This window comes from Metopolophium dirhodum, chromosome 5 (genome assembly GCF_019925205.1).
Source record: "Metopolophium dirhodum isolate CAU chromosome 5, ASM1992520v1, whole genome shotgun sequence".
NCBI classification, from domain to species: domain Eukaryota; kingdom Metazoa; phylum Arthropoda; class Insecta; order Hemiptera; family Aphididae; genus Metopolophium; species Metopolophium dirhodum.
Genome location: NC_083564.1, coordinates 35,891,601 through 35,919,399, shown reverse-complemented (window position 1 = coordinate 35,919,399; position 27,799 = coordinate 35,891,601). Strand labels below are relative to the sequence as shown.

At 28.5% G+C, this 27,799-nt stretch overlaps 1 protein-coding gene across 2 annotated transcripts; it reads left to right on the top strand.

Annotated features, from left to right (window-relative positions):
* Window positions 1-27,799, top strand: LOC132944896 (calcium-transporting ATPase type 2C member 1). 2 transcript variants are annotated; one of them, XM_061014434.1, is made up of 21 exons: window positions 1-929; window positions 4,339-4,401; window positions 6,909-6,974; window positions 17,867-18,067; window positions 18,750-18,839; window positions 19,700-19,797; window positions 20,434-20,542; window positions 20,656-21,017; window positions 21,076-21,200; window positions 21,270-21,367; window positions 22,647-22,742; window positions 22,829-22,918; window positions 22,993-23,097; window positions 23,181-23,337; window positions 23,416-23,586; window positions 23,661-23,809; window positions 25,330-25,682; window positions 25,777-25,924; window positions 26,211-26,306; window positions 26,392-26,533; window positions 26,608-27,799. In XM_061014434.1, exons 1-21 carry the CDS (start codon window positions 546-548, stop codon window positions 26,730-26,732), a joined length of 3,228 nt encoding a protein of 1,075 aa, XP_060870417.1. In that variant the 5' UTR covers window positions 1-545; the 3' UTR covers window positions 26,733-27,799. The 2 variants fall into 2 exon arrangements, with proteins under 2 accessions (XP_060870417.1, XP_060870418.1); XM_061014435.1 differs by lacking the exons at window positions 1-929; window positions 4,339-4,401; window positions 6,909-6,974 and adding an exon at window positions 17,464-17,789 and having other exon boundaries at window positions 26,608-27,798.

Below are 27,799 nucleotides of genomic sequence, written 5' to 3'. Positions count from 1 at the left end.
CCTCAAGTTAGAGTTCTAAATGTCCACCCAAATTGTTGTTAACATACCTAATATTATTATAGGTGGTTATACATTTTTGTTGACTTGGTATAATAAGCTAAGGCCTACGAACAAGTTCCATTAAAAATTTCATTTAATCATAATTCATAAATATTAATATATTTTATTGTTATACGAAATAATTATATAAATATACTGTATGTGTCCATATGCATGATAAATACAGTGTTTTGTCGAGTAATTTTAATTTTTTTCAGAGTGGGAGGCTAATTTTTTTATTTGAGTCTTAGCTCGGCAACATATTGTTGTGTGCAGTTTATAGTGATGGGCAGACGCCGCACCTAGGGAATCAACAACAACAATAACAACAATACCAATACGGCAATACATCCATTATATATAGGTACCAAACGGCGGTCTCCGGTGCGCGTTTCGTCGCTATACTGCGATACAGTGTGGCGCCGCCGCCGCTGCACCGCGCACAGCAACCGCTCGCCAGACAGTCGACGGCAGCAGCGTCCGACAGACGCGAGCACGCGACCGACATGGAACCATCACCGGCTGCACAGCCGCAGCCGCTGCGAGAGCTACCTCATGGACAGGAGCAAAACGACCGACAGACTACCGACAACGCCTCGTCCGAGCCCTGTTACATCGACGACGTCACCGCCACTGTCGCCGAGAAGGTGATGGCTGCCACGGAGGTCGACCGCTTGGAGACGAACTCGGTGACGGCTGTCAACGGGAATAATTTGACTGCGATGAAGGTCACTGACGAGGGTAATCCGACTGCAGTGAGGGCCGCTGACGAGAGTAATCCGACTGCAGTGAGGGCCGCTGACGAAGAGTTCACCGCTGCAGCTACACCGGCGACGTTGCAAATCACCACTGACGAGAAGGCTGTGGCCGCCGCGGTGCAAGTATCCGAAGTGAGTTTCGTCAGAAAATTTAAACGATTTTTAATTTTTTTTTTTTATTGCGACACTGATTTAACATAGGACGTCACACCCGCATAATATGTTATCTCCGTCTTACAAACAGATTATATAAAAATGTTAGGCGTTCAGCAGTTCCAATTTTGTGGTGTTCACTTAAATATTAGAGTGATTTAACCTGCATAGAATATCAAACGTCTTAAAGGTAAAAACATCATTCGTGTTTTTATCGTTGTGATTTTTACAATATTTTTAAATTTAAGCAAGGTATGGGCATTTTTTAATATCATTATTTTACATATTACACTCAGAATTTGATTAAAAATTAAAATATTGTAAACACCAAACAAAAAAAGGTGGATAAGTGGATGTCGCTCTGCTGTACGGTAGGTTACAAGTGGGTCGCTGTAATGGATGGTGTTAAATTTGAATTCAATGATATAATATCATTGTATAAGAAAAACGATTCTGAGCGAAAACGGTCAGTCAGCCTATGATTTTACCAAGTATATTTGATGATATTATTGTGAATAAAGTAATTTAAATATAACCTATTTACGTGGAGCCTTGTTTTAAATTTTCAATCCTTAGCCATAAAAGTTAAAAATTTATAAATTTTTAACTACAAAATAATTAATAAATTATAAATTTGATAAATGTTGTCAAAATTTGAACTTTAAATGCTTATAAAAAAAAATTGTGCCTATGTATTTTTAATATTTTTCAACTGCTATTAGAACGATATATCAGGAGCCTTATATTAAATTTTCACGCTTTTTTACCCAACAAATAAAAATTTATTGATATTTATAGAAAAAAAACTAAAAAAATTGAAAACTGACAATGTCCGTAAACAGCTCAAAAAGAGTCAAAATATTTTCAACATTTTATGGTGTATAGAAAATGCTAATATAAACATTCAGTGAAATTTTCAAGTATCTACAGTCATTCGTTTTTTAATTACAATAAAATAAGAAAATTGTTACATGAGAAATCGAGTAAATATCAAATGTTGTAAAAATATAAATTTCAGACGCTCATAAAAATTTAATTTAAGTTTCTTCTAGACATTTTTTTTTTGATAAAGGTAGACAAACTTATGAGTAATCTTATATTACATTTTCAAATCTTAGATTTGAAAAGAAAAATTTTTATGAATTCTCATCAAAATAATTTGCTATTTTTCGTGATTTTTCCGTATTTTGTCAAAATTTGAACTTTAAATGCTTATAATTAAAAACTGTGACTAAGGATTTTTAATTTTTTTCATCTGACTTTGAAACAATAACCTAGGAGCCTTCTATTAAATTTTCAAGCTTTTTTACTCAACAGATAAAATTTTATTGATATTTATAGAAAAAAAAACTAAGAAAATTGAAAACTGACAATGGCCGTAAACAGCTCAAAAAGAGTCAAAATATTTTGTAAATTTTATGGTGTATAGAAAATGCAAATATAAACAACCAGTGAAAATTTCATGCATCTACGGTCATTTGTTTTAGAGTTACACCAATAACCAAAATCGATTTTGTTAAAAATCGATTTTGCGTAAAAATTCCCGTTTTTCCTTAATTTTTCTTTTGTTTTTCACATCGCTTTTGAAAACTACTGGGAAATTAAAATTTTGACCTCCCCAATGCACCAACGATATTCACTTTCCCATCGAACAAGATACTGAAGTCGAAAATCGAAGCATTATTTCGACTACTTATCGTGTACACAGACACAAAAATAAAAAAATAAAAAAAAAATAAAAAAAAAAACACACATCATTGTAAAATCAATACATTCATCGTTTCACTCAGAATCTAAAACACATATAATATTCGTATCTTTAAGTTTGATCATATGTCAATTCACTCTATTACTTAAGCTCCCTGTAACAACGAACAGCACAAAATTGGAATTTCTGAACGAAAATTTTGGTATTTTATGCATTAATAAGACGGAGACAACGCATGTACGGAGTACGTCTTCTGAAGTCGCTGTAGAATAAATGGTCGCGAGCCTCGTGATCACGTTGGGTTACCTACAGGCTACCTTTAATACATATTAGATACAAATTTGTAATAATAAATAATAACATTATCTGTGTATTTGACTAGTCTATTTGCCCCGCCTAAATTGTCACCAACACTATTTAGTTAGTTTAGTTACTACATCATCGACGGATGTTGGGGATGAAAGCTATTGGAATTAGGGGCTCGATATAGCATGCAGGCTACAATCGTTCGACGTTGATTTCTCAGCTGTAGACGATTGAAAATTCCAAAAATTAAGGCATGGTTAAAATAATATTATATGTTCCATAATTTATTTTAAATTTAATGCAACCAAGTACGGTCTTGGGAAATATATTCATAAGATGGAAAAATATAAATATATAATGCAAACATATTATAGTGTAATTATGATATTTATTAAAAAAAAAACCGACATTTTAAATAATTATACGATAAAAATGCATGTTATCAATTATAATATACCAAAATAATTAAAGTCAACGACTAACGATTCCTGGAAATTGTATAAGTATATCATATATATTAATATATTTATACACACACAACATTTATCATTATCTCTTATTCACAATATTCATAATATCATAACAATCTTTCTATATATGTAATTACACATTGGATGATCAATAAATTGTAAAAGTTTAAGTGAATGTAATCATAAAATTCCTTTCGTAAGACAATACAGATTTATCATTTAATATTAATATGTAATATTGTATTATTTTTACCTATTTAATTGATATTTTAATTTTAAATGATTGACAATTACGATTTCCATTATGTTATGGTATAATATTATCAGTTATCACTAAAAAGTTAGTTACTTAGTTATTTATTTATGATCATGTTTATATAAACAAACTTAATTCTAAATATTAGTCATAGTTCATAGACTGCACAAACATACATTATTTATTTTTCATCGTTGTTCAGTGTCTGATCTATGTTCTACCTATTTTGAAGTTTTGAACTCCGAACATGGTGTGAAAATCAAATTACTCAGTTTTCATTCCGTTTCAGACTTTCAGTGTTACCTACCAGACGTAGCCTGACGTACGGTGGCTATCCGTGTGGCACGTACAGCGTTCGAACTATATCGAACACTGCTCATAGATGAAAAAATCGTAGTGTGTGACCACTAACCGGGTTTAGGGAAAAATAAGTATTATTGTATAGGGATATAGGTATGATACATTAAAAAATATAACAAAACGTACATATATATAAATAAGTGGACATACTTTGACCAGAGACCCATTAATGATTTTCCAGGTTTTTTTATTGAGTAGGTATACTTAATTTGTAATAGTTGGTAATTAATATTATGAATCTAGCAGATCACGACATAATTTGAATTTAAATTAAATTTTTTGTTTTAGGTTATTGAAAATGAAATGAATAAAAAAAAAGAAGTTATCATTAGCGTTACTCCACACATGCAGGTAAATTTATTGAACTGTTTTAAGCTGTTATTATAATGTAACTTGTAAGCATAGGCACAAATAGGGAGGGGGGATTTAGGGGCTAATCCCCCAAAAATGTCCATAGCCCCCCCAAACATTTCCTACATTTTGTTTTAAGCCTATTCAATATTATCAAAGTAAGGCTTTAGCGAATAACTATTATAGTTCGACAATTATTACAATATATAATATAGATAAGGTTTACAATAGATAGTATCTTATTCTAGCATAATTTAGATAATTAGGTAATTAGATAAGAATATAAAATGAAATGATACAATAGATTATGGTGGACGTATAACGGTATATGGAATTACAAAAAAACTTCTTATTCTTATTCAAAAATGAATACATTTACATACAAATATAAAAAGTTTATGTTATATAATAAAATTGTAATATAATGTTATATTCGTGTAACTATAGATTGGAAAACAATACAGAGTCCATCGAAATCCCAGCCCTACTCATAAGTATCATAACTCATAACATAATTTTAATATTTCAAAAACTGTACTATACTCTGAGCCTGTATTTTAAATATTCCGAAAATCAAGTTTGCATTTTTATTCTAAGCGTATTTACTATTTTATAATTTTGAATATGGTTTGATAAATTTTAAGATGATTTATTAATTTTAGTTTTGTTTACCATTTTTCCCTCGCACTAGACTAGGGGCAAGGCGACGAAATTGGCAAATTTGACATAATGTTATATGTTTAGATATTATTTTAAAATCATAAAAATACTCAATATTAAAAAACGAATAATTTACCATATTCTTTGTGTATACCAATATAAAATACAATATACAAATAATTTCAAGTTTAACTATTCATTAGTTATAAGTAGGATTATTATCAAGCTTTATGGTAGCCTACGTCCTATACTTGTCCCCCTTCATATATATATTTCCTTTATTTTAAATTTTTACTGTGTCTTTTACATATACCGGCATGGCGGCATAATACAATATTCCGACATCGCGCTGTTTGTGGCTTGGTCATAACTAGGGCGTGGATTTAAATATAAATTTAATTGTTTTCTGAATGGCCTAAGGGCTAAGATATTACTTTTCAAACACAAAGTTCGTTTCATACACCGAAGAACTTAAAAAGGATTTTATTAATTAACCCACGGCAACTTATTAGATGGTTTTCAACTGTGAGGGAGGGTACTGTAGGTTTAAACATGTGTGTTTGTTAATTAGGTAACTTTTATTTTGCTTATTTTGGAATTGTTAGTGCAATTTTTATGTTTTATAAGAATGGATACAATTTGATAAAAATTATCGTAATAAGCTATAAAGAAATAAAATAAAAAAGGTATTATTTATTTTGCTTTGTCATACTATTTTTATCACGTATTATATTATTTTTACTTATGTACGATGTAATTATACATACCAGACAAAAGTGTTGGCGAATGCATGGGCTATGATGTTTATTTTTTACAATTTTTTTTAAATCTAATTAAAAATATTTTTTTTGTTAAGTAAAAAGTAGACCCAGTTGTTAATTTTTTTTTGTTGAGCATATTTGATGGTAATAAATTCAATTAAATTAAAAAAAGATGGGCAAGTGGGTGTTGCTCTGATGTACAGTATGTTACAAGTGTGTCACTAATGGATGGTGTTAAATTTGAATTTAATGATAATCATTGTATAAGAAAAACGATTCTGAGCGAAAACGGTCAGTCAGCCTGTGATATTACCAAGTATATTTGATGATATTATTGTGAATAAAGTAATTTATATATAACCTATTTACGTGGAGCCTTGTTTTAAATTTTCTATCCTTAGCTATAAAATTTAAACATTTTATAACTACAAAATAATTATTAAATTTTAAATTTGATAAATTTTGTCAAAATTTGAACTTTAAATACTTATAAAAAAAAAATTGTGACTATAAATTTTTAATATTTTTCAACTGCTATAGTAACAATATATCAAGAGCCTTGTATTAAATTTTCACGCTTTTTGACCAAACAAATACAATTTTATTGATATTTATAGAAAAAAAAAACGGAAAAAATTCAAAATTCAAAATGTCCGTAAACAGCTCAAAACAAGTCAAAATATTTTGAAAATGTTAAACATTTTGTTAAAAGCATTTATATGTTAAAAGCGTGTTATAAACATTTTGTTAAAAGCCAATATTGCGTAAAAATTCCTGTTATTCCTTAATTTTTCTTTTGATTTTCACAGCGCTTTTGAAAACTATACTGGGGAATTTTTACTTTTAAACCATTTTAACTGTTGAAGAAAATCTAAGCATTTTTATTGTCCTAAAAAGTGATGATAGATACAAAAAAAAAAAATAAAAACCACACATCATTTTAAAATCAATACATTCATCGCTCTGCTCAGAATCTAAATAACTAGTAATGCCATGGACATATCGTATTGTAGAGTGAAGAGCCCTACCAGCGGAGGTACTTCATTGTGATTTTTATTAATAATTATAAAAATGTATATATTTTAGATAAATAACGAGGATAAAGATACCAAGAATATGAGTAAAAAACAGCAAAAAATTGAAAACAATAAGGTTAGTATTTTGTTTAAAATATTATTGAGTTTTATATACGTAAATATCATTCTCATATAAAGTCATATGTTTACATAATTATGATATATATATATATGTTAAACGGTATTTTCTGCAGTCTATAAAACCATTCGTCATTTTGAATTTCCGAGCAAAGCTATAAATGTGTAATTATTTTTAAATATCTCCAATTTTTAATTTAAAGTAGGTAAGTACTTATGAAAAAGGATGTATGAATTTAGTGATAATAACTAATAGCTTCCGTTTGGAATCAACTATTCTATATATTTTATTTCATGCAATGATTTAACATCATTTTAAAATTTAAAATTACATCACACCTCCATAACACACCCATTCAAGTTATTTAAATACCTAATACTAAGTATGTATGGCTTTTTTTATTAATCGTCCATGACTACATTTTGGACAAACTATATTGAGTACCAACATTAAAGTCTATGAATCTATGATCAAATAAATTAAACTATACATATATATTATACCTAATATATTATAAAGAATTATTTATTATAAAATGAAAATTAATTGAATTTGTTTTGGTTTGAATGTCTGATGTTATTGAGTTTTGTATTAATTATAATGAGTTATTTGGTTTATAATGTATTGACAAACTAGGTTAAAATAATAGAAAACAATAGATTCTATGGATAATGTATATTATAGTATATTGGTAGTATTTGTCATTAATAATCATTGAGTGAGTTATCTGTTTCATATTAAAAATTGATAATTTATATTGATGTTTATTTTACGTTCAATGACTAATGGAAGAAAGTGAATTATTCATTCTGCCATTGCAGAAGTGTAGTGTTCTATATTATAAAGTTCAGAACACTGTTAATGGGTTTGCCATATACACAAAATAATTTAGTCCGAATATTTTTATTCGAAAACATTTCTGTAATTTTTTAATAGATGACTCCATAATTAGTTAATTGCTACCTACCTAAATTTAGGGTTCAAAATAAAATAATACCAACTTAACTGCTTTATTCAACAAGTGTACAATATAAGCTATTATGAACATATTGTCAGGTGTCAATCAACACTCAACAGTTAAATATATATTTTTAAATGTATGGCCACCATAAGAATAGGTATAGGAATATGATGATATCTTAATGGGAATATTTATTCATAGTTAAACCATAGACCTTATATAGTTATACCATAATTTGTTAATTAAACTTTAATCTTACAAAGTTACAAAGATCTAAAGTTTGAATACTAAGAAAAAAAAATTTTAAATTAATAAGCTTTTAAAAGAGTTGCCATTCAATAAGTCATAATATATTAAAGTCGTATAGGTGTGATCAAAAATAGTAAAAATTGCATCGCAACGATAAACAGAATGAAATAATCGACTCTGCAGCAAATAGTCAATAGTTCATATGATAATAGTAAACAGACAAAATATATAGTTCGTATAGTTGCGAATATAATGCTACGAGTATTTATTTGTAGCGTGTTACTCGTGTTAGTTTATTTCATACAATTAAAATAATTTATTAATTAATAAAAATAATCGATTTTTAACTATTAGTCTACATATACACGAACCAATTAATTTCAGAGCCTAATATTAATGAAGTAGTTCACCAAAATATGTTGTTCTTTTTAGTTGAATTGCTTAAAATATAATTGTGATTAAACTATAATTATTATTATTTAAAAAATAAGTATCTACCTAATTTAAAACTATTTATTTTAAATAATAGACAACTAATACCTATATTATGTCTTATTTTCTCGAGTAAACAATGAAATGTATATACGAGTTAAAAGTTGAAAAATAGTAATAAGTAATAAGTATAATAAATAATATAATTCCAAAATACTTTATAAATGTATACCTAACTAACTTACTAACTTCAAAATAATAATAATTATACTAAATTTTGATAGTGTAATACCTAAATAAAATATTAATTAGTTTTATACATAAACGACATAAATAATTGCTTTATTGGATAGAGGTCATAATAATGATTTAACTTGTACTATTGCAGATGTATACAAATTAATGATATGATAGATTTTTACACTCTTATCGCTCATGTACAACCATTTATTATTGTTATAGCGTTTAAAATAATTTGGTTGAATTAACGTTTGAACTTCAACAATTATGATAAGATTTTCCTATATAATATTATATTTTAAAATGTCATTACTACAATAAAACAATCACGGTGTGCACCATTACAAAACTAGAAATAACTTTATTCACTATAATATATCATAATATTTTACAAGTATACCTATAGGTATGCATATTAGATTATTATTTTTTAGGAATCACTTACGAGTAGAATTATGGTTTCCTTAAATAATAGGATTATAGGAGTTAAAGTAAAGTACAACTCTTTAATGAGGCTATTTTTGTATAAAGAGACATAGGCGTTAAGTACGTGAGTAATCCACGGAACTCGAGCACTTATTGAAATCGTTTTTATTTTATTTAAAATGATGCGTGCCCATTTTTCATTATTATTTTTCTAGTCAGCCTTTGATTTTTTGAAAATCTGGTGATTAGGTATTTGAGGACAAAGGTATACGCTCGGGTAAAGTAGATGGTTCATATTATCCTGAACCTCCAGCGATCTCTAAAGCCCTACTTTTAACCCGCAATTGGTCGATTGAACGGCCGTTGTTGCAGTTATCGTTTGCTATTATAATATAATATTATATCAGCCTATTTTTTTTTATATATTTTTTAAATGTTCCATTAAAATTTTAAAATACATTGTTTAATATACCACGACTAGCTGAGTTATAAAAAATTACGCTATCGAAAAATTGTAGTTTCAATTTTTACATTACTATAATGATTAGTTAAAATGTATTGTCATTAAAACTTTATCTATTATTAAGATACGCCGATCTACGTAGAATCCAAGGCCGTAACTAAAAACAAATTTCGAGGGGGGGGGGGGGGTCCAAATTTTTTTTTATATAAATACTGGACAGTTATAATTGTTACGTTAATAATAATATAAAACCTGTTTATTCTCGTTACCTATTAAAAACATAAATCGTCATTCTAATATTCAATTTACATAATAGTTAATTATTTATATAAATATGGAATTATTCTCACTATAAAAAAGTATAAAAAAAAAAATTAAATATAAAATACAAATTGTTCTAATATTAAAATATGTACAAAATACTTATTATTTTATACACATTACACATACAACTCTTGAATATTTTATGTTGATAAAATAGCTCTATCTTTTCGAAGAGCAAATTTATTTAGGACGTCTTCTGGATCCTGCACTTGAATACCTATAGAGGTCTATGGACACTTAATAAAGGTAGGCCATTTAAACGGTTTTCTCCAATAGCTTTTCACAAAAAATGTTTTCATCCATTTCAGTGTCGAGAACGTTCTCTCAGGCGTTGCAATTGAAACTGGTTATGTTGCTAATACTTTTAACAAAAATAATATACATGGAAATAAATCGAAATTACGATTGCTTAATGTTTCAACGGCCGTACTTGGACGATCGTTTTGAGACTTTGAGATTCATTTTCTATTCCATAATTTATTTTCTACAGATAATGAATCAATATATCTATAAAATCGGAATATAAATTAAAATCTGTAGCTGATATTGCAACTTTAGTACTTTACTATAGGCGTGCTTACGGTAGGGGCCGGATGGGCACTGCCCCCCCCCTGGCAGACTGTGCCTCCAACAAAATTATGTCAGGATAAAAAAACGTCGTGCGGTGTGTACCCTGCAATACCTATAGATTTTGATTAATTGTAATTTTTTTAGTTCCGAATTTATTAATTTGTGTTTATATTATTATCATATAATATTATGTTCATCAATTCTTTATAACTACATAACATGGTACTGTTGTGCCCATTTCCCTGAAGGTCTTGCGCTGTGATATCACAGATTAAATACAATTTTATCTAAACTGTGATAATATGGTTTTTATCAGCTGAAAATATCCAATTACCGATTATTATTTCAAAAATGTGTTTAGATATTTTACGACTTGTTAAAATAATTTAAATTTTGTCAGAAACTCAAAATATTTATTACTGATTAGTTAATAGTTTTACAATTTGTATGTTGTTTACCTTGTATAATGGATGGGAAAAAAGTATTTTTATTGTTTTAACAATGGTTATACTTTTTGATCATAATTAAAAAAATATTCCTACCATTGTAAATTTTGTAACATAAAAAATGAATGTTTTTTCACGTCTAAAAAAAAATAGGTCTCACAATTTAAAAATTTGTTTTACCCTCTCGGCCACCAAAGTCTGAACACACCTATGTACTTTGCCACACATTTTTGGTTATAGTAAATATAAAGAAAACAAAACTGTTTTGTGTTTTGAAAATCTATTTTTTAGTTGTTGAATAAAATCGTACATAATAAAAAGGAATAGCGATAGCAATGTGGAAATATTCTTCTGGGCAGTTAATATTAACGTTACCTAGTTCTATTTTTTTTTTACGTATATAGTCTTAGCATTTTTATCTGATCCTCTTCACCTATCAACCTTAACATATTTTCTGCTTTTTGACATATATATACAAGATATTATATCAGTTGTCTCATCAACCAATACTGAAAAACACTTGGATTAGTTTATTTTTTCAACTATTTGCTCCTATAATTTTTCCGCTAATGTCAATAAAATTATTCTTGATCAGAGGACTTAAATAAGAAACATTCAGTTTTTTATTTTTTCCCGGGTGATACAGCTAGTTATAATATATAATATACTATAAAGTAGGTACTTTTACCTATAAATGTGGACAAAATATGAGCATGCTTTAATAACTGTAGAAGATATTGATCAAATAATTATTGACAGAAAATATATATATTATTATTATTGATGTATTATTTATATATTATTACATAGGTATACTTGCACACATTTTATGCAATTTATATTATTAATAATTGTCGATATTTATAATAGAGAGTAGATATTAAACTTTTTGGTTTGGTCAAAAAGTGAATTGGCTAAAAAGAGAAGGGTACAATTATTTTGGTCGAAAAGGTAATCAACCTTTTTTAAATTTGGTCGAAAGTGAATTGGCCGAGAAGGGGAGGGTACGATTCTAGTCGAAAACAGCCATGCCCATACGTATAGCCTGGTGTATTGTAGAATACGGAATAACTGCATCACGCTATGACCTTTAAGGACTGAAATTATTAATTTAATTGATTGATTTTATGTATTTACCATAACAACTAAATATATGGTTGGATTTTACAAAATACAACAAATTACAACTCCCCAATGATAGGGTCATAATATAGTAGATGGTGTCACGGATGAAGTAGAATGTTTTTTTTTAGAAGAATAGGCGTAGGAATTTAGGATTCCAGAATCTTTTCCCGTTCAAGCTTCCAAAGTTTGTGATACACAGATAAAATGTTTATCGCTGAAATAGAGTAATTTTTTTTTAATTGTGAGCGGATCGAGTAATATGTATAAATGGGTTGAAAATGTATCTTGTGTTTATTATCACTATGACACTATTATTTTATATTTTAAGACCGGGTTGCATAAAGAACAGTCTGTACATTTGTTACCGGCTCTGTAATTTACCGGTCCTGTAAGGTTTTAATAAATGTGTAAACTATGCTAGTGTTGCATAAAGAAATATTAAATTATTGATAACCGTGGTTACCAAATAAATTAAACCATAATAAACCATGTGATTTTCTTATCATTATAATAATTTTACCGATCTGTAAGTAATTACAGATGCAAAATCCTATCTGCAGCTTACAGGTCCGGTAGCCGATAATTTACAGAGCCGGTAACTTTACCGAGCGTTCAAGCAACACCTAATTTTATTTACAGAGCCGTTGACGCACCTACAGATCTATAAGTCGTTATAGACTGTTTATGTAACCTGGCCTAAAAGTAGTAGATTTTTTCTAGTTAGTATAGTTGGTACTTATATGTCCCTAACTACCACTTATAATCATCGAACATCTATTGTCAATTGTAAGTCACACTATATACATCACTACATAGTCATGACAAATTAAAATTGGGGGACGGAGTGGCCGAGCGGACTAAGGCGTCGGTTGTGACGCACACCGACGCTGGTTAAAACCTCGGTTCATGGGCGGCATTTTTCTTCGGGCAAGTCATGGTGTCCGGAGATAAGTGCCACCATCCCCCACCCGGGAATGGCAGATACCCACGGGTTCCCACTAAAAAATCTGCCAGAACTACACCTACAGTTCCCTCTTCCCTCCCCTACAAACAAAAAAATAAAAAACAAACAGCTAATGGCCATAGTTGCCGGGCTTCACGATCAATAAAAAAAAAAAATTAAAATTATTTTGTCATAACTATAACGTGGTCCTAACTCCTAAGTCCCATCATTTTAGGAACACATAAAAATCGGTATTCTTTCTTGGTCTGTATGGCCATATGGATTTCGCATACCTTGGTAATGGTACCAATCTAGCTATATATTGACATATTGTAGTGATGTATATAATGTATTATACATAGGTAGGTCATATTTTACGGAATAAAATAAAATAAAAAACAGTCTTTTTTAGTTTTTAACGTGTGATTTATTTGTTAATTATTATTAGGTATACATCGTGCATATATATGTATATTTTAAATTTTAAATATCTACAATATAAAATATATAATAGCCAATAATTAATTTACATAGAATTTATAAGGTAGGTAAATAGGTAATACAATGTTAATTCTAGATAAAAATGTATAATAGTATGTACATTACAAATTCTGAAAGTCATACATGTATTAACATTTAATATAGCATATGAATGTAAGAACTAAGAATGTTCAATATACTAGTTTAGAGATATACTAACATAGGTAGTAGGTACGAGGTACCTTGTACCTGCAAAATTTGATACAAGTCTGGGATTGATACCTATACAATAGCTATTTGGGTTTACTGCAAAGAATCTATATAATAATTGATTTGAAAATATAGGCCGTAGGTACTAGGTGCTATTAAAAAAATAGGTGGTAGGTATGACGGTATTCAGTATTGCACTATTACAGTACCTATATATTATAATTATTTACTATAAAATCAACGATAAAATAAAATCAATAAAAATTATCAAACATCTTCTACCGGGTGGGAGGTTATTAACTTATTTGGCGTAATCATGACTCCAATAATGAATAATTGCTGCAGCATAAGTGGTAGCAATGATTATATATATTAGTAATTATAATCAATGATAGTGTAGTCACACGGTCTTGGATTATTATGTAGTCAGTAGTCACGTATGCAGAGAGGTTGGGGGGTTCACCCACCTCCCTCCCGAAAATTAATAGTTGTTAAATAAATTATTTATTTATATCAATCATAATATATGAATCTTTCAAAAACTTCTAGAACCCCAACACCCCCCCCCCCCCTGATTTTTTTTGTGTACGTGCCTGGTCACGTGGACAATAATAATATCATTATTATTACCTTTACGGCTCTACCAGTTATATAGGTTCCTATTACCACCTAGACGGTATGTATATATACCATAGACCTATAAACTAATGGACAGAGCTTAAAGAGAGAGGTCAGGGGTACGATATAGAGTAAAAGAGAAAAGAGAACGTGGGGGGAAATAGAGTGTTAGCTTGTAGGTCTGTGATTACTATTTTATGTTCTGTCTCTTTTTTTCTCTTCGTTCTTTCTTTCTCTTATATGATTCCCGTGGATTGATGGCAGGGCGGAGTGGAATGCGCTGTCCATTAATTTATAGGTCTATGATATATATACATACCTATATAGGACGTAAGACGTAGGTAATAGATTTTTTGTCACGCCTGCACCGAAAGTTTAGCTTTCGATAACGGTTGAAGCGTTGGAAAGCGATGTTTTTCCATTCAGCAGGCGGTAAAGTGGAAGTACCCAAAAGTACCGGCCGGTAAATTGGAATTCACCAAAAGTACCGGTCGGTAAAATGGAAATCCCCAAGAGTACTGAACTCAGATATAACGGTTATTCATTGAACAAACAGACACTAAAATATATACTACGGTCCTCATGAAACATAAACTTTTGGTTACATCTTATATTCATATTATAATCTGCATGACGCGTAAACATTTTCTTTCATGAAATTGTTTTCGTATAATAATTTGGTTGATGCATGGATCCCCGCATAATGCATTACCTTTGCCTTGATTACATTTTTTTATTTTTATTTTATTTTAATATAATAATTATTATTAACTATACTGAAATCTATACCACGGTCCTTACAAAACATAAGCTTTTGGTTACATCTTATATTCATATTATGACCTACATGCATGACGCTTAAAATAAATAAAACCAAATCGTTTCTTTCATGAAATATTGTTTTCGTAGAATAGTCTGGTTGTTGCATAGATCCTTGCCTGAATTACCTTTGCCGTGATGGCGCGATCAATGAACACAGAGGCGTGACAAAAAATAGTATGTGTGGCTCGTTCGGGAAGGCAATTTCAGTATTGGGTGAAATGTGGCCCTCGCCTACAGGTCGTGCCGCACGCCCGCACACGTTGCCCGCGACTGAAATCGCTCACTTCCCGCCCTTGCCACACAATATACTATTTTGTCACGCCTGAACAGAAAGTTTGGTTTTCGATAGCGGTTGAAGCGTTGGAGAGCGTCCTTTTTCCGTCCAGCGGGCGGTAAAGTGGGAATCCCCAAAAGTACCGGCCGGTAAAGTGGGAATCCCCAAAAGTGCTGCGCGCACTTTTGACGCGCGACGTGCGTAAACCCTGCACAAACAGTGACTGAAATCTATACCACGGTCGTCGGTTCCTTACAAATTATAAACTTTTGGTAACATCTCATAATCATATTATTATAACCTCCATTCGTGACGCTTAAAATAAATAAAACAAAACCGTTTCTTTCATGAAATATTGTTGTCGTACAATTATAGTCTAGTTGTTGCAGAAATCCCTGCATTACCTTTGCCGTGATCGATGAATGCAGAGGCGTGACAAAAAATAGTACGTGTGGATGTCGCTCTGCTGTACAGTAGGTTACAAGTGGGTCACTGTAATGGATGGTGTTAAATTTGAATTCAATGATAATCATTGTATAAGAAAAACGATTCTGAGCGAAAATGGTCAGTCAGCCTGTGATATTACCAAGTGTATTTGATGATATTATTGTGAATAAAGTAATTTATATATAACCTATTTACGTGGAGCCTTGTTTTAAATTTTCTATCCTTAGCTATAAAAATTTGATAAATTTTGTCAACATTTGAACTTAAAATGCTTATAAAAAAAAATTGTGCCTATGTATTTTTAATATTTTTCAACTGCTATTGTAACAATATATAAGGAGCCTTGCATTAAATTTTCACGCTCTTTTACCCAACAAATAACATTTTATTGATATTTATAGAAAAAAAAAACTAAAAAAATTTAAACCTGACAATATTCGTAAACAGCTCAAAAAGAGTCAAAATATTTGGAAAATGTTATGGTGTATAGCTAATATAAACATTCAGTCAAAATTCCCATGTACCTACGGTCATTTGTTTTTGAGTTGCACCAAAAACCAAAATCGATTTTGTCAAAAACAGATTTTGCGTAAAAATTCCCGTTTTTCCTTAATTATTCTTCTGAAAACTACTGGGCCTTTTGAGTTTTTGACCCCCCAAAGTACCAACTAGATTCACTTTCCTTTTAGAAAAGTTACTGTTGAAGAAAATCCAAGCACTTTTAATGTTCTAAAAGGTGATGACAGACTTAAAAAAAAAATTAAAAAAACACACATCATTGTAAAATCAATACATTCATCAATCATCGCTTCGCTCAGAATCTAAAATAGTATGTGTGAGCTCGTGCGGGAAGGAAATTTCAGGCTCGGGCGAAATGCGGCACGAGTCGCCCGCGACTGAAATAGCTCACTTCCAATCCTTTCCACACAATATAGGTACTATTTGTTCCCCGTATAATATTATTATTTATTTTACTCCATGTTAGCTATTAGCACAGATTAAATGAAACGTTATCTTTATAATAAAGGTAGTATATAATATACAATGTATGAATGTATATTCATATAATAAGTATAATGTTTTATTTAATCTGTGCAATTATATCTAGAATATTTAGTGCCTATTACTGACATGTGTGACGTGGGTATTATAATTTCATATCATGATTCATGGGTGTATCAAATATCGATAATCGATATAATGCACATCTAATAATAATATTAAAATTGTTTTATTATTACGATGCATTCTATAGGTACATGCTTTTATAGTTTATACGACCGTCGACCGATCGTCAGAACTCTCGAGTGTTGATGTCCCCGAAGTATAAAATGTATAAATAAATGTATTACAAAAAAAATTATCTGCTTTGCTAAAAGTTGGTAGTTCTGTCATTTTAATGATAGCGGAAAAATATTTTAACACGTTGATAACGGTGATAAGGTATTTTATAATCTATGTAGGCAAATCAAAAATAGTATAATTGTATATAAAGTAAACCGTGAAATTCGTTAAAGTGTGTAGCTAATTATATTTAAAATGTGTCTTTTAATGTGTTGAATTCACCTCTTCAAATATGATTTAGTTTAATTAATTCCTTATCATTTTTTTAAGTTCTAACATGTTGTTTTACTACCAGTTATAAGTGGCGATCTGTGTTCAACAATATTTAATTCTGGTATAATGAACTCTAAGTACAAAATTGTTAATAAATTTAGCAATGAATCTTTACATTCACTTTTAAATCACGAATCACATAATAGTCCATCAGGTTCAAATTTTGTATGTGCCTTGTAATTCATTCTTAAGTAACTAGTTACTTAAGTACCTACTTAAAAAATGCATTTAATTTAATTTAGATTATAGCGGAACATGAAAAGATGTGGCTTACTACAAAAGAAGCAAGTGCAATTAGTGCTGAAGATGTAGTGTCCAGATTAAGAGTTGGTTTTAGGAGTGGATTATCTTGGAAAGAATGTGAATTTAGAAGACAGATAACTGGATACAATGAATTTTCAGTTCATCAAGGAGATCCATTATGGAAAAAATATATTGAACAGGTATATAATATTGTATTATTAATGCTTAAAAACCAGATTGTATATTATGTGTGTGTCTAGATTTAAAACATTACTTTTACAAAAATAATACACATTTTCAATTTCTTTTTTTTGTTCAATGCAATAATATTTTAATTTAGGCATGGGTACCTAAATATTAATGTAAATTAAAATCTAATATTAAACAAAAATAAATACTTGATTTTCCAAGTACAAACAATAAAAAAATGTTTAATTTATTAAATATTTCAAGCACAACTGTACAAAAAAAATAGTGTATTATTTTCAACAATGATGTATTTGTATATTTTGATTTTTATGGAAATCCAATAACAACTACCTACATCCATAGCCTTCTATTGTTTTATAATTAATTTTTAATGCAATTAAAGTAACTAAATATTTACAGGCAATTTAAAATGCATAGTTATGAATTTAAGGTCATAAATTATTTTGAATGTATAAATTTACCATAGGTATATTACAGAAAATTAATTTATGCTTTTTTTAAAACCTTAATTGTAGAAACTGATAACCTTGTGTAATTATTTATGTTAGTTTATAATAGTTAGGCCAAAAACTATACCTTTGTAGGGTATTTATTATAATGTATATTTATATATAGTATGAAAAAACATAATATATGAACTAGAATATTGAATTGTATACTTATTATTTTCAGTTCAGAAATCCATTAATACTTCTTTTGCTAGCATCAGCTGTTGTGAGTGTATGTATGAAACAATTTGATGATGCCTTCAGTATTACTACAGTACGTATTATTTCAACAATTATCCATAGTAAATGTAAGAATGGTTTTATTTTCCTCACAAAATAATGAATTAAGAACAAAGAAAATGTTGATTAGGTTACTTTTATATTTTTGGAAATACAGTGAAACCCAGCTTAACGGACAACTGTATACAACATACACATCTCTCAACAAACAAAATAAGATCCCAGCAAAAATATAGGTGTTTCAATGTATTTTGACCTGTCTATAATAGAATTTTTCTATTACTGACACTGACAGTAATATTTCTTATAATATTTCCCAATACCTTCATAACAGACAAACTCAAAGTCAAACTAGTTCAAACTCAAATTGAATTGCATACATATTACATATTACGTATACATACTATGCAAAAGTATCGCCGGTCGTGACAATGCACGCGCGATTTCGAGACATGGATTAAGACCAATTACAAACTCAGTACTCCTATATCGCCAATAACGTTTAATGTGTATGTTTATAATATTATTATGTATGTATTATACTATCATAGTATGTGTGTACCTATATTATTATTATTTTTTTTATTTTGCACATATTTTATTATTATTTATTAGCAGTTATAGAGTTTACAGTAGGTAGATTCAACATTATTTTAATATTTATTATCAGCCTTTTTTTTCATTAAAGTACAATATTTTCAATAAACAAATACATATGTGAGTTTGACTAAATTAATACTAAAGCCGGTCTATAATATCCACTTTTGATGGTCCCATAACTGTCCGTTATGTACAAGTTTCACTAGGTAGGTAAAAATATTAATTGTTGATTTTTATTTTTAAATACAAATAATTAAACTGCAATTATTTAAATTCTTATAATATTTGTTACAGGCTATTATCATTGTTGTTACTGTGGCTTTTATACAAGAATATAGGTCTGAAAAGTCATTAGAAGCGTTGACAAAACTTGTACCACCTACATGTCGATGGTTAGTATTCAAACAAAATTCTATGAAGTCATTTTTTGTCATATTTTATAGTTTGAAGAATAATTGATAAAATATAAAATTTTAAAATTACAAACTTTGTATATGTACCTATGTCAATAAAAAAACCTAAAAAAAAATTTTTCCTAACAAATTGACAATTCACTGCGTAATTTGTTCACAATCATTAAAAATTAAACACTAACAAGTTTTGGGACAACAGCCCAATCATCTAATTCGTGTACATGGTTTTGTATAGTATCGGTATGGCGGGTTTTCAGACTGTAACGTTTGGATGAGACATGTTTCATACTTACCAATAGCTATTTTTTGTATTTAGTTGTTTGTCGTTTTTTCTGTATTATTATTACACTTGTTATTTTGCTATTTTTGTTATATATTTTATGTTTATATAATGGAATTGTTCACAAAAAAGTTTGTAATTTACTATTTAAGTACTGAGATTTATTGCTGCTAATAATGTTAACTTTACTAAGGTAGAGAGCATTTTTTTTTTTTAATTTATCCACCAATTGGGTTTATATATGCTTGATATTATAAGATTTTCATTATCTATTACTAACAAACTTTACTTGAAATAAGTTTACTAACAAATTGAATTTTTTTTTTCTGTTTTAGTCTCCGAGAGGAACAATTAGAATCTATGCTTGCAAGATCGTTGGTACCTGGTGATATTGTTTATTTGAGCACTGGTGATAGAGTACCTGCTGATATTAGACTGTTTGAGGTAAAACTTAAGTATAATATAATAATAATAGGTCAATAATAAATAATACATTTATATATTTGCATAATAGTTATTTTTGTCTATAATAAAATCATTGGATTTTTACTCATTAGGCCATTGACTTAGCTATCGACGAAAGTAGTTTTACTGGTGAAACTGAACCATGTATGAAAACCACAGAGTTAGTTTTGAATCCTGTGAGTCATACATCAATGAAAAACATAGCATTCATGGGTACTTTAGTACGGTGTGGAAATGGCAAAGGAGTTGTGGTAAATACAGGAGAAAAATCAGAATTTGGTGAACTTTTCAAATTAATGCAAAGTGAAGAAGCGCCTAAAACCCCTTTGCAGAATAGCATGGATATTCTGGGTACTCAGTTATCAGTGTATTCTTTCTTTATTATTGGTTTGATAATGATGCTTGGATGGATTCAAGGCAGGCCTATTTTAGATATGTTTACTATTGGCGTCAGGTAAAACAATAAGCCAATGAATTAATTCCTTTTTCTAAAAAAAAACTTATTGTTTTAGTTTGGCTGTAGCAGCTATACCAGAAGGCTTACCCATAGTTGTAACTGTGACTTTGGCACTTGGCGTAATGCGTATGGCTAATAGAAAAGCTATTGTGAAAAAATTACCAACTGTTGAAACTTTAGGTAATTTCTTAACTTTTATTTATAATTATAAATTTGTTATTGTCTAATGTATTTATTTAATTTTATTAGGATGCGTTAATATAATATGTTCTGATAAAACTGGTACTATAACCAATAATGAAATGACTGTAACTACAATTATTACTTCAGATGGATATTATGCTGATGTAAGTTATAACATAGTTTTAGTTTTCAAAAATGTTAAATATTTTTAAATTTAAACTGCTAAAAAAAATCTTATACTTAAATACAGTAAATCCCTTTTTTATGGACAAGGCAAACGTTACGACTTTTTATGAAGTAACACTCATTAATGGAATTTTACTGTGTTTAAACATTATGAATTATGATAATTACTATGTTTAACCAAATTACCTAGTTGATACAAGCTTAACAGAACACCTTAAGAAAGAAACACCAAATACTATTTATAATAACCTATTTCATGAACTAATACACACTTCAAATACCAGCACTCAGATCTATACTGATGCATCTAAAACCGAAATGGGCATAGGACTTGCAGTTGTACACCTCAATGTAACTAAACAGTATAAACTCAATAAATTAAGCAGTATTTATTCAGCTGAATACCTAGCATTATTGAAAGGAGTTCAATTTGCCCTAGATATCAATAATGCTAAAATCGATATTTGCTCGGACTCACTTAGTGCCTTAGCAAATCTACAATCCAAAACCTTATCAGAACCATTGGCATTTTCAATCAGCAACCTTCTTTCCAAATCGAATAAAGAAATCAGAACTATATGGACCCCAGGTCACTGTAACATAAAGGGAAATGAGAAGGCAGACGAAGCGGCTAGAAATGCAGTCAACAGTCCAGACAGTGAAAATATTCCTTTTTCCTCACTCGTGGATATAAAAAGAAATATAAGCAAATACTGTATTGATTTGTGGAACTCACAGTGGCACATGACCACGGAAAATAAATTAAGGGAAATTAAGCACTCTGTTGAACTCTGGCCAAGATACACTGAACTAAACAGAAAAAATGAAGTTATTCTCAATCGACTCAGAATCGGTCACACGAAACTCACACACGGACATCTTATGGCAAAGACAGATCCACCCTTATGCCTAACATGCAATACAAACTACTCCATCAAGCATATCATCATCCACTGCCCAAACTTCAACGAAGCCAGAAAAGATCTCAACATCCCAGACAACCTGTACGAAGCAATTGGTCCATTTTCAAACTTTCATAGCATAATTTTATTTTTAAAAAAAATTGAATTGTACAATAACATATAATATTTAATGTAGAAATTAACACCTGTAAGCTAATAACCTATGTAGTTGATGCTTAACCAATAATAAAAAAAAAAAAAAAAAAAAAAAAAAAAAAAAAAATTACTATGTTTGTATAAAAAATGTATTATGAAACTTCAATTAATTATATAAAATATTCATTTAATGATCTAGGTTTCTGGAACCGGTTATAATGATCAAGGCGAAGTTCATTTACTTAAATCTTTCTCTTCAGACCAAGCTAAACAAGCTATATATAATTTGTTAGAAGTATGTATAGTATTTTTTTAATAATTTTGATTCTCAAAATTTTCATAGGTCATATTTTGCTTAAATTGTAAATTTTTTTTATGCAGGTTGGAGTTATTTGTAACAATGCAACTATCAATGGAGATACATTACAGGGACAGCCTACTGAAGGGGCTCTTTTAGCAGTTGCTATGAAGGTATTGAAGAAGTTAAATCTTTTATTATTCATTAATCTTAATTCTTTTGTAATAATTTTTCATTTTGAAAATAGAATAGAATGTATGGTATTAGTGATAAATACTTAAAACTTCAAGAATATCCATTTAGTTCTGAACAAAAACTTATGGCTGTGAAATGTGTTAATAAATATGATGATGTAAGATATTGAAATATAACATACATTATTATTATATTATATTATTAGTAATTTTATTATTTTATTAAAATTAAAATGTATAGGTTAAAGAAGAAATTTATTTTGTCAAAGGTGCATTAGAAAAGGTGTTGAAACAATGTACAAAATATTCTAATGGAAATGAAAGACTATTATTGAGTAGTAAAAAAGAACAAGACATATTTACTGAAGCTTATGAAATCGGTAGAAAAGGTCTTCGAGGTGAGTTTTTATACTGTATAATGGTTGATTATCTGTCAAATTATTTTATTTCTATTTAACATAAACAAATTTCTATAGTTATTGCATTAGCCAAAGGAGATTCGTTACAAGATTTGGTCTACTTGGGATTAGTTGGAATTTGTGATCCTCCAAAACCATTTGTTAGAGAATCCATAGAACAGTTGTATAATTGTGGAGTTAAAGTAAAACTAGTCACTGGAGATGCTCAAGAAACTGCAGTTGCTATTGGTATGTAACAATACAACATTAATGACAAATAAAAACCATAATATTTTAGTCTTTATTTTACAATGTTATTATAGGAAGTATGATTGGCTTAGACATGATTCATGGACAGACCATGTCTGGTCAACAAATTGATAATATGTCTGACCATCAACTAAAAGCAATGGTAAACAATGTATCTGTTTTTTACCGTGTTACACCTCGCCACAAATTAACAATAATCAAGGTACCTAATAGTTTATTACCATTAGACTTTATCCTAATGTTATTAATTTTCTCAAAATACCTACTCATGAAAAACTAAAAAAAAATATTGATAAATATTATTATTTAAAATGAATAGTTATAGTTACTTGAATTTTTCACCATATATTTATAGTAGCATTTTCTAAAAATAATATATTTTGACTCCTTTAAAACTAATTATAGATATTTAAGATTTATTTAATTTTTTAGTTAGTTTTTTTTAATCATAAAGTTTCTAATAAGTTAAGAGAAATTCAAAAATATATAATCACATTTTTGTTATAATTGGTTGAAGTTTAAATTTGGTTGTAATTGGATCAAACATAAAATAATTACTTCTCCTCAACCGATTTTTGTTGTTTTGTTGTAGTTTAAAAGATATTTATCGTAGAAATTTGGAAATATCCAATTAATACTTAAATTATAATTTTCCATACATAGGCGCGGTCTTAGGACTACATTTTTGTACGGTTAACAGTACATTTATGATTAGTTCTTAAAAGGACGCCACACCATAACAAATGTACGCTCTGTAGATCACGTTTAGCTCTGTTAGTTTAATAATTAGAGTGAATTGACCTATTATGAAACTTGATGGAAAGAACATTATGCGTATTCGTATGTTGGTTTTTTACGATAGTTCAATTTTTTAGCAAGTTTTTAATATAGTGTAAATTAAGAATTCACGTAACTCACTTAAAAACTGAATAATCGTAAAAAACCAACATATGAACATAAATTTCTTACCATCAAGTTTCATAGTAGCTCGATTCACTCTAATTTTTCAACTAACGGAGCTAAACGTGATTTGCTAAGTGTAAATTTGCTGTGTTATGCACTTATAAGACAACACATACGGGTGTGACATCCTATAAACTGCGAATAAAATCCCCCCTTCCTCATATTTTCTTAGTAAAATATTTATGCCACAAATACTTAATAATAGTAGCAGTAAGTACAATTGTTTAATTTTTCAATTAGGGGCACCAGACATTTTGGTATGGGCAGCTCCCACTCAACCATACGCTAGAACAACCACTAACCATACATAATAAAATTTTCAACATTTTAAAATAAATTGTAAGCTATTTATTACAAGAACATATTCATACTGTTGAACTGTATGCCAGTATTGGCTTATAACTTATAAGTTTAAAGTTAATAATTTATAATATTAAGTATATGATACAATTGTATAATTATTATTTATTACTATGTGTGGTTTTGGCAATCAGTTATTTATTAAATTTAAAATTCCAAAATGAAGTAAATTGTATATACTATATTGTTTTTATGTTAACTCATTAATACTTTTTTATTAATATTTTTTTACTTCTCATCATATTTACAATATATTTTAGTTCTTTTAATAAAAAAAAAAGAAATCAATGTTTCAAAAGTATTAGAAAATTATTATAAATTTAAAATTAACTTAATTATTATAGTGGGAAAATAAAATTAAACCTAATTGATCTATTTTAATTTTGATTATAATTTTAGGCTTTGCAAGCAAATGGTAATGTTGTTGGAATGACAGGTGATGGAGTTAATGACAGTGTTGCATTGAAAAAAGCTGACATTGGGATAGCTATGGGTAAAAATGGAACAGACGTATGTAAAGAAGCATCAGACATGATACTAGTTGATGATGATTTCCAAACAATTGTGGCAGCTATTGAAGAAGGGAAAGGAATATTCTTCAACATTCGAAATTTTGTGAAATTTCAACTTAGTACTAGTATTGCCGCATTGTCTTTAATTGCTTTAGCAACCATTTTTAGAATACCAAATCCATTAAACGCCATGCAAATACTATGGATTAATATTATTATGGATGGACCGCCTGCCCAAAGGTAGCTCCATTCATTCAATTTTTTTAAACTTGTTATTTTCTCTTTTATCATATTGTATTATATTATATTATATTATACTATTAACATATTTCAGTCTTGCAGTTGAACCAGTTGATAAAGATGTTGTAAAACAAGGTCCTCGAAATGTTAAAACACCAATGATAACAAAAACACTTGTGTTAAATGTTCTTTTTTCAGCATCAATTATAATTGTTGGTACTCTTTGGGTGTTTAAACGAGAAGTGAGTTTTTATTTTTTATGCTTAATTGAATAACTTAATAACAAAATAATTCCAATAATACCTACTAAAAGTACTTTTTATAAATAATTGATATGTAAAAAATGTAATTGAATTAAAATACCGTTAATAAATATTACTTTTGTATTTAATTTAAATGTTCTATATAATAATTATTAGAATAATTAATTCAAATTAAACCATATTTTCCATATAAATTATGACCTTTCAATATTTAATTATTAGTTACTTTTTAATTAATTTTTATTATTTTGCTATATGATTTTAGTTGAGTGACAACGATGTGTCTAAGAGAGACACTACAATGACATTCACGTGTTTTGTTTTCTTTGATATGTTTAATGCTCTTAGCTGCCGTTCACAGGTATGATGATTTTAAATTTTTTAAATATTATTATAATGGGTTATTTTATCTATATTTTCATTCAATACCAAACATATGATTACAGACAAAGTCAGTATTTACCATTGGGTTTTTTTCTAACAAAATGTTTCTTGTTGCTGTTACACTTTCTATTGTTGGACAAATGTTAGTGATATACTTTCCACCATTACAGAATGTATTTCAGACAGAAGCACTTACTCTATATGGTATAAACAACTATTTATTATTCTATTATAATTGTTGAGTTAGAAAATATTAATTTTTTTTTCCAAACTTTTAGATATTTTACTTTTATTGGGATTAACATCTAGTGTTTTCATTGTGTCTGAAATAAAAAAATTCTTTGAGCGACATTTACAAAAAAGGCTAACTAGAGCACCTAAGAAACAAATGGCATTTGTGTAATGATATTGAAACTACTACTCTTGGTTACATCATGTATTGTATTAAAAAAATTATAATATTAATAATATCCAATTATAAATTAAATGACAATCGAATAGTCATAATATATAGCATTATGTTCGTAATTTTTTTTTATATATTTATTGATGCAATATAAATCTCATGTTTTTTAGGTTGTGTATTTGCATATTTTAGTTCCTTTCTTCTTTTATTGACTTAAATATTTATTATTATAATATCATTATATGTGAGTCCAAAGTGTTATCTATTGTGGTTGTTTAATGCCTTAATTTAATTATTTACTACAGTTATAATATGTTGTATAAGAAGGAATCAATTGTCTATTATTTCATATTTGTAAAATGATATATTTTTATGAATAAATTATTTGTATGCTTAGAATTTTAAATAATCATGTTTTATTGTTTTTTAAATTTTTAAAACTGTTTCAATAAAGTAATATTGTCTATTAGTTACTTAAAATTAACTTTATTATTGTTGTGTTAAAAATAAAACAAAATATGTGAATTAGTTAGTATTCACTTGTGTAATTTGGAAACTAAAAAGTATTCAACTTTTTATATAAATAATGTATAGTAAATTATAAGTATTATTATTGTTGTTTTTATCACTTTTTATATTATGTATAATTTAATTATGACACGTTTAATAATTATACTGTGAAACCATATTGTTGGATAGATACTATTTTTTAATATTCAATCATCTGGAGCTATTCATTATTTACATATCAGTATATCAGTTTATCTCTTGAATTTTAATCTGGCTGCTTCTTATTAGTTAATAGTTTTTATTAAATATAGATAGGTATATTGTAGAACGAAAATAAAAGTTATTCAATTTTATATTTATTCAAAAATGATTTTATTAAATACAATACAATATTATGTTGTAAATTTGTCTTGTATAATTATTAGTTTAAGTTCCATATTATATGAAAATTAAAACAATGCTATTGGTCAATTTTTTTTCTAACACCATAATATTTGTATTATGTATATTATCTCACAATTGAAATAATAATATAATTTAGTCAATAGTTGAAG

Coding starts and splice junctions, on each gene's coding strand:
- LOC132944896 (XM_061014434.1), top strand. CDS start 546: ATGGAACCATCACCGGCTGCACAGCCGCAGCCGCTGCGAGAGCTACCT. Junction 6,975..17,866: donor AAAAAATTGAAAACAATAAG/GTTAGTATTTTG, acceptor AATTTAATTTAG/ATTATAGCGGAACATGAAAA. Junction 21,201..21,269: donor ACCAACTGTTGAAACTTTAG/GTAATTTCTTAA, acceptor TAATTTTATTAG/GATGCGTTAATATAATATGT.